Here is an 8,276-nt window from a genome sequence, read left to right as displayed (position 1 = left end):
CTAAAAAAAAAAAAAAAAAAACCATGGCTTCAAGTAAATGAAACCGGCCACATTAGTGTTGGATGGGCTTGTGGTGTGGGGCTCAGGCAACAAGACTGGCAAAGGCAAAAAAGTGTGCTTCAAATCCTCGCTTGGCGAGATCGTTTTCTTCCTTATCAGTACTTGATCTAGGGGCTCGTGTGTTCGCCGTCTGGAATCTGAATCTTGGTGTGATTCTAGTCTATTAGGCGCCAACATTGAAGTCGTAGATGTCGCGCCAAAGTGAGCTTTGGCTCTCAAATCTCCAACATCGACATCTTCGGACGCCGTCCAGACTTTATATTTTTCCCAGGGCCTTTTTTGTAATGTTGGTTGTATAATTTGAGTCTTTGCTCTAGGGCGGAAAAAAATCACTACTCCTTGATCAAGATATATATTTTAAAAAAGATTTAAAATAAGAAATCAATGAAGATTTTTTTAACACAATACAGACATAGACGCACATAAATACACACGCACACTCTCCCCTATGAGCCCATGCAGGCATGCCCTACCCCATATGAGCACCTTCGAAAGATTGAACCGGCACATTATCTTGGCTTAACGAAGTCACCACAAATATTTTCATAGTCGATGGAATGGCTTCTCCCACTAAACGAGATCACTGGAAGTCCCGCCACAAATCCGGAAAAGTGCGAGTACCAGTTTCAAAGTCCCATAGATTGTTAGTCCACGGTGAGCATGGTCGATCAAGGTATTAAAAAAATTAGAATTTCTGAGATCTATAGACAGAAGGGCAACAGTACTATCTGCAGTTTTAGAGGGTGTTTGTTTTCAGGGACTTATTGGTTTAGGATTTAAAAAAGTCTCTATAAGTCCCATCTAAACCAAACAGGAGAGACTTATAAGGACTTAAAGTGGGCATTTGAGACTTATGAAATAAGACTCTTAAAAAGAGTCTTATAGGTACGTATAGTTGTAATGTGGTCTTATAGGAACTTATAAGACCAAACAGGTAAGGACTTTTTAGGGAATTGAGACTTATAAGTTAGGACTAAAAAAATACCTAGATTTATGGCCTTAGTGTTAGTTTAGTTTCAGCGGGGCGAAGGAAACGACGGGCTGTCAGTGCGCATCCTCCACTCGCCGCATCACATCTGACTTGGCCTCCTCATTATTTTACCAACCCGGTCACGGGCCTCCCAATCTGGCCCCATACAATAATTTAGGGTCCTTAATCAAATCAATCCGTGTAAAGACAGACATAAATCAGGGGGCGCGGCGCGCATCAAGCCCCGCGATCTACTCCACTTTTCTTCCCCAGCACGAATCGGACCTCGCAACCTCTTTCCTCCTCCGGACGCAAATCAAATCGATTCAATCCCGGCCCGAAACATTGCCGAACTCGCGACGTCGTCATCTCCGCTGTCTTCTTCTTCTCTGATCTCTGATCCGCCCGTCGGTTCGAGTTGGCCGCCCGTGCATCGATCGACCGCTATAAAGCGCTCGCCTTTTCTTCTCGCCGCCACTTCACGTGCGGGCCCGCCACCGCCTCCCATGCAAGCAGCGCAGCGGCAGTAGGAGCACGGCTGTCGTCTATATCTCGTGAGCTCCCCCCCGCCCCCGCCCCTGCCCGCTGACTCCTGGTTGGATCGATCGCCGATGGCCGTGGAGGAGCCCTCGCCGCCGCCGGCCGCCGACTCGTCCCCGCCGCGGCCGCGGCAGCCGGAGGTCGGCGCGGGCGGGCGGCGCACGGACAAGCAGGGCCGGCGCCTCGAGGTGTACAACGAGGTGCTCGCCCGCCTCCGCGCCTCCGGCGGCGCCGAGATCTCGCCGGCCTTCCAGGACGCGCTCTGGGCGCACTTCCACCGCCTCCCCGCCCGGTGAGTGAGCCTTCTCCTCCACCCCCGCCTCCCGATCGGCACTGCCGGTCTCCGCACGCTGTCCTGCTGACGCCGTCCGTCGTGCGCGCGACGACTGTTCTGTGCAGGTACGCGCTGGATGTGAACGCGGAGAGGGCGGAGGACGTGGTCACGCACCAGCGGCTGCTCGAGGAGGCGCGCGACCCGGCGCGCCGGCCGGCCCTGTCGGTGCGCGTTGTACAGGTAACGTCTTTCCGGCAGAGCACAATCTTTCTAAGTTAACACTGAATTTGTGTGGGTCAAGACATGAACCTTCTGACAAATTCAGTTTTCATACTGTACATTGTGTTCTGCATGTCTCTGTCCATGATTTTCCTAACAGGCAGGTGCTCTGTTTCCTGCTTCATCTTCAGGTATCTAGAATTATTGATGGTGATATGGATGATTCCTGTGATCATGAGATGGACATGGTTGCTTCCAGTCACTTGCCTAACCAAATGTATGTATAATCTCTGAATATCTGCCAGAGGCCTGTTTATTTGCTCATGTATGCTAACGTGGCATGGTTTGCACAATTATTCTTCAGGGTTCACCCTCCTCCTGCATTCGGCTCGTCCTCCAATCTAGAGGCGCTAGCGCTCGAAGCAAATGAATCTGATGTCGGTAGCACCAATAACGACGATGATAATAGTGTTCACCTTGTTTCCAGGTACATAATTTCTTTTTCAGTTCAAGTGCTTTATTGCTTTTTGATTATGATATTTCTTACAGTCATACAGTATGAAGGTGTAGTAATATGATTGTACTTCACAATGTTGCTATTCCATTTAAAGAGGTTAGCCATGATAATCTGCTTAGATTTTATTTGCCAAATCATTGGAAGTGGTATTTGGTGCCGCTTTCCAGTTGTAGAAGTGGAAAAACACCCCCACAATCTAAATAATTAGTGTTTAGTTGCAAATCTGCTGCTAAATTTTTACTATAAGATATTTGTGTCCTCGAACGTATTGCGAATTTGTTTAGAGGGATAAATCGGTGCATTTATATTTTTCTGTGTAGTTGACCCTCCTCCTGATTTATCCCTCTGCTGCTAAATTTATACTACTCCCTCCGTCCGGAAATACTTGTCATGAAAATGGATAAAAAGGGATGTATCTAGAACTAAAATACGTCTAGATACATCCCCTTTTATTCATTTTGATGACAAGTATTTCCGGACGGAGGGAGTATAAGATAATGACGATGATAATAGTTCTCTCTTTGTTCTGAACATTGCAGGCCAATGCACGAGATAGCATTTGCATCAACTGATAAGCCAAAGCTACTTAGCCAGGTAAACAAACGTACCAGGACAAGGCATAATCCCCATCTAAATAGGCCGCTGCTGCCATGGCATTGCAATTTTATATTTTTATTTACAGAGTCGGTCAACCTGCTCTTAGCACAGCAAATGAAATTCAGTATATGCAGAAGCTGGCAAGTAGTCAGTAAGAAACGGCATGCAAAAATAAATGAATAGAAGAAGAATTTAAATAAAATAAAATATAAGAAACAAACTATCAAGATGCATTGACATCAGAAATCTACAGGCTTTTACTGAAATAACCTTTTCTCTAACACGCAGCAAAATTATTGTCATTGTACTGAAATCACTTGAACTTTACTGTAAACTACTTTCAGACCAGGTCCTCTACTCAGCACTTGGTTGGATTCTGATACTGACACTTGTGCATTTACAGCTGACTTGTTTGCTTGGTGAGCTCGGTCTTGACATCCAAGAAGCACACGCATTTTCAACAATCGATGGCTACTCACTGGATGTATTCGTTGTCACTGGTTGGCGTCTTGTGGTATGCAATAGCTAACTGATTCCAGCACATTAGAGCGCGTTCTTTTCCTTGCTGCTATTTCTGTAATTTTTGTGTTGATATATTCTCTTTTACTGCCACTCATAGGGGACTAAACAGCTGAAAGAGAAGATAATGGAGAAATTTCGCAGTGTTGAGGTATAGGCTTCTGTCTGGCCTTCTTGTGTGAAGTTTAATACCTCTAACTGAATAATAAGCACTCTCCTGTTTGGTTTCAGTAAATTTGCTAACTTTGCCTGAATAATAGAAAATACAATCTCCTAAGAGGTTGTGCAGACATGCATTGTGGTTTTCTCAGATAATAACAAGCATATGTTATGTAATACTAAATTGGGTTGTGTACAGGCACAAGCTTGTACAGTGTCAAGTGCATCATCACCTTCATTGGAAGGCCTGCAAGGTGGAGAGAGTAGGCCCACATCTACCAGTGTGCAAATACCATCCGATGGAGCAGATGTTTGGGAAATAGACCTGAAGCTGCTCAAGTTTGGGAACAAGGTTGCATCTGGATCAAACGGGGACCTGTAAGTTACTGTTTGTGGAGTGAAAACAGTTGAACCTTGCAAAACCTGGCAGAATGTCATTTTATTCTTTGGTTTCTTAGGTACCGTGGTTCATACTGCATCCAGGATGTGGCCATTAAAGTAGTGAGACCTGAGCGCATCAGTGCAGATATGTACAGAGATTTTGCGCAGGAAGTGTACATTATGAGGTTAGCTTAAAATTTTAGTCTCCATCTCCCATTTGTTTCTCCAGATTAGTGGCAATTATACTTATGCCCATATAGAGTTATAGACTTATTGCTTAATCCATGCTCGTAGAAAGGTTCGTCACAGGAATGTTGTGCAGTTTATCGGTGCCTGTACAAGACAGCCCAACTTATATATTATAACAGGTAGGTCACAATGGGGTTAATGCTTATAGTTGTTATCATGCAGATGATGCTAACGGTGTTTGACACTTTCTCCCCCTTTTGCTGTATTTTAGATTTCATGTCAGGGGGGAGCGTATACGATTACCTCCATAAAAAGGGCAGTTCCTTCAAGCTCCCAGAAATACTAAGAGTGGCAACAGACATCTCTAAAGGAATGAGCTACCTGCATCAGAACAACATAATTCACCGAGATCTCAAGACTGCAAATCTTCTCATGGATGAAAACAAGGTTGGTGTGTTATAAATCATGCTATGCATTTTATCAGATAATTTTCCTACTGATAATCTTCTCATGGATGAAAACAAGGTTAGTTAAATTAAAACTCTATAATTAAAAAGAGCATCCTTTTCAGGTTGTAAAGGTTGCAGATTTCGGTGTCGCACGTGTGAAAGATACTTCCGGAGTGATGACTGCGGAGACTGGAACTTACCGTTGGATGGCCCCTGAGGTGTGCCGTCATGTTTATACATGTCATAACAAAACAGTAGTGATTTTTTTGTCTATTCTAACATGTATGTGCTATCTAACTTCAGGTCATAGAGCATAAGCCGTATGATCACAAGGCAGATGTTTTTAGCTTTGGTATTGTTCTATGGGAGCTTCTAACCGGCAAGGTAACTGCAATTGTTGTTGTCAGTAACATTTTTTTTTCACTTTATTTTTAAGTAGTATTATATCTGTATATGTCCTACTTCTAGAGTTACAGTGATAATGGTTCTATTTGTCCAGATCCCTTATGATTATCTAACTCCACTGCAAGCAGCAATAGGTGTTGTTCAGAAGGTAAGCCTTGAAGATACTTTTTGGAACCCCCTATCTTTCTCGAGTAAATTGTAAAAAACCACCATAATTGGAGACCCTAACTCAGAAAACCGCCACCATTCATTTTTTTTTTTAAAACCACCAACATTGTGGTGACAGTTTTCAAAAAACACTGAATGAGCAATTAGAGCTGTTTGAGTGAAAATCTGACCGCTAGGTCCCATTGTCAGGTGCCATGTGGCCTGGGTACAGACGGTGCTCCTCACACGTCGTTAGAAAGTGTGGCTCCCGTTAAGCTAGACGTAGGACCCACCCATCAGTGGGTTTGCTCCTCTCTCTTTCTCAAGCATTCTTACAAACACCTCTCGTGCACCGCCGTGGCCATCTCCATCTCCATCACGGAGCTCGAGCTGCTCATCCAGGAGCCCGTGCAGGGTCGCCGTCAGCTGATGGTGTCGGACCCGGCATGAGGTGGCGGCGCAGCCATGGACGCAGCTGGCGAGGTGGCTGGTCGTGGCCGAGCAGGGCCGCGCGCGTGGCTCCGGCCGCAGCTGGCGGCGAGCGCGGCGTTGAGCAGGATACGGGAGGAGGATGGGAAGCGCGCCGGGAGGAGCTGGACGTGGCTTGCCGCAGCCGGCGAGGTGGCTAGTCGTGGCCGAGCCTGGCGGCGCGGTGCGGTAGGACGCGGCGGGCGCGCGTGGAGCTGTGCGCACAGGGCTGCGTTCATCACCGTACCCCGGCGGTTCCAGCCACCGTCTCCTGTCATGCACATAGGAATGGCGCCGGGCTGGACCTCCTCATGCCCAGGAGCTGCCCGAGCCCGACGACGCCGACGAGGTCGCGAAGTGGAGGAGCTGGATCCGGCGGGTGGCGAAGTGGAGGGCGGCTAGCACAGGGGGTCGGGGGTCGGGCGTCGCCCTCGGATCCGTCGTCGGGGCTGCACGGGGGGCCGACGCCGCTTGGATCCATCGCCGGGCGGCAAACCGGACTCGCCGCGCGGTGGGCATCGCCGTCAGGTCTGGCGCCACGACGCGCTCCGTGCGCGGGATGGGGATCCGGCCCTCAAACCTGTCCTCGACTGATTCCGCGCTGGCGACGGCGACGAATTAGTAGCCGGAGTGCAGCTCTGGGGAGGCGGCGGTGAGGTGCAGAAGACGACGAGCCAGAGTTATGTGCGGCAGCGTTGGCGTGGTCAACGGAGACCCCGGCTGTGTGTGACTGTGAGGCTTACGGGTGGCCCCCCACTTCTATCTTTTTTTCTTATCATACGTGAGGTCAAACGGTGTCAAGTTGCTTTGCCACATCAGCACTTACAGCAGGCCCCATCTGTCAGGTAGGGTGCTAACATGCATTTAGTGACCAATCAGTGCTTTTTGAAAACTGTCACTACAATGTTGGTGGTTTTTTTTTTAAAAACGAATGATGGCGGTTTTGGGAATTAGGGTCCTCAATTGTGGTGGTTTTTTGCAATTTACTCATCTTTCTTGTTGAAAACTTGATTGAACCCATTGCTATGAGATTGCATTTTCTGGAGATGCTAACCCTCCTCCTGACGCGCATTTTGTGCAGGGCATCAGGCCGACGATTCCGAAGGACACCAACCCCAAGCTAGCAGAGCTGCTCCAGAAGTGTTGGCACAGAGATTCAGCCGAGAGGCCCGACTTCTCCCAGATCTTGGAGATCCTTCAGAGACTCTCCAAAGAGGTCAGCCTCGCCTACCCTTGTTTTACCATCGGAATTCATCGCATATTTCAGCGTATTTCTCGAGATTTTCCAGTTAACTCTGCACCAAAAGGCAGTTTTTCTGTCGGAATTCACCGCGTACTTCCTGCTAAGAGGAGGGAGTAGTATTTATTATGTTGTGGCTATGTTCATATCTGACTTGGAAGTAACATGGCAGGTGGGAACCGACGGCGATGGCCGGCAGAAAACGAAGTCAGGCTTCCTTTCGGCGCTGAAGAGAAGCCACTGAAGGGCGGCAGCAGCAGCCACCAACAAGCTTGCTCTGTGTTGATGCCCACGTATAGGTGATTGATTCCGGAATTGTTGATCGATGCCCGAGCCACTGTAGTGTACACTGATAATAATTCTCTCACGTAGTAGCTGTTTTGGCCCATTTCGTTTCCTCCTTTTTTTTCCTGTTGCCATGTATCAACTGTTTTTCTTGTTCTAGTATTGTTGTTGAATGAACGTTAAGAACATCTCCAACAGTTGCGCGATATAAGCACCGCGCTGGAAAAAATCTGTTTCTTGCGCGCGCAGCCGCTCCGGGTGCTCCAGCGAAGGCGCAAAAAATGCGCGCGCAGTATAAGTAGTTCAATGCGCGGGGCGAAACGGCATCGCGCGCCGCCTATTTCATGCGCCCGCTTCCGCGCGCTGCACACTCGAGCGTCGGCGCCGCTTTCGCCCTGCCCGCGCCGCCGCCGGCGAATTCGCCCGATGGACGGCCGCGCCGACATCCTCCTCACTCCTTCCTACACCCGCAACCCCTCCGCCGCCGCCGCCGCAAACCCTAGCGTGGGGAGCTTTGGCTTCGCCTCCGCCGGTGCTCCTCCAAGCACCGGTCTCGCGCGTGGCCTTTTCATGCCGCCACGGACGACCTTGGTGGCGGGTGGCGTCGCGCCAGCGCCCGCCGTGAAGCCATGTGCCCCCCTCTCGAACCTCCCAAATGCGACGCGGGCGAAGGCGGGCAAGGTGTCCGGGAAGAAGAACAAGGCGGCAGACGTCTCCTCTAGGCGGCCGAAGAAGCAGCTTGCAGGGCGTGCGACGGATGCGGCGGCGAGCTCGCTTGTTGCGCCGCCGGCCTATGCGCACAAGGTGTTCGATGAAATGCCCACAAGGTAAAATTTCGCCCACTTTTTTGTTGTTGT

The 8,276-nt window shown here is 49.0% G+C and overlaps 1 protein-coding gene across 1 annotated transcript; it reads left to right on the top strand.

The window, feature by feature from the left end:
* Positions 1–1,101: 1,101 nt before the first annotated feature.
* On the top strand, positions 1,102–7,614 carry LOC123143415 (serine/threonine-protein kinase STY46). The gene is made up of 16 exons (XM_044562334.1): positions 1,102–1,862; positions 1,970–2,084; positions 2,255–2,340; positions 2,428–2,550; positions 3,120–3,174; positions 3,581–3,691; positions 3,797–3,847; positions 4,055–4,233; positions 4,314–4,421; positions 4,531–4,604; positions 4,697–4,872; positions 4,997–5,092; positions 5,178–5,258; positions 5,374–5,427; positions 6,976–7,110; positions 7,307–7,614. Exons 1-16 carry the CDS (start codon positions 1,642–1,644, stop codon positions 7,376–7,378), a joined length of 1,737 nt encoding a protein of 578 aa, XP_044418269.1. The 5' UTR covers positions 1,102–1,641; the 3' UTR covers positions 7,379–7,614.
* The last annotated feature ends 662 nt before the right edge of the window (positions 7,615–8,276 follow it).

This window comes from Triticum aestivum, chromosome 6D, assembly GCF_018294505.1.
Source record: "Triticum aestivum cultivar Chinese Spring chromosome 6D, IWGSC CS RefSeq v2.1, whole genome shotgun sequence".
Classification (NCBI taxonomy): domain Eukaryota; kingdom Viridiplantae; phylum Streptophyta; class Magnoliopsida; order Poales; family Poaceae; genus Triticum; species Triticum aestivum.
The sequence above is the reverse complement of the archived record's forward strand: the minus strand, read 5'-3'. Positions and strand labels throughout refer to the sequence as shown.

Coding starts and splice junctions, on each gene's coding strand:
- LOC123143415 (XM_044562334.1), top strand. CDS start 1,642: ATGGCCGTGGAGGAGCCCTCGCCGCCGCCGGCCGCCGACTCGTCCCCG. Junction 2,551..3,119: donor AGTGTTCACCTTGTTTCCAG/GTACATAATTTC, acceptor TGAACATTGCAG/GCCAATGCACGAGATAGCAT. Junction 4,605..4,696: donor CAACTTATATATTATAACAG/GTAGGTCACAAT, acceptor GCTGTATTTTAG/ATTTCATGTCAGGGGGGAGC.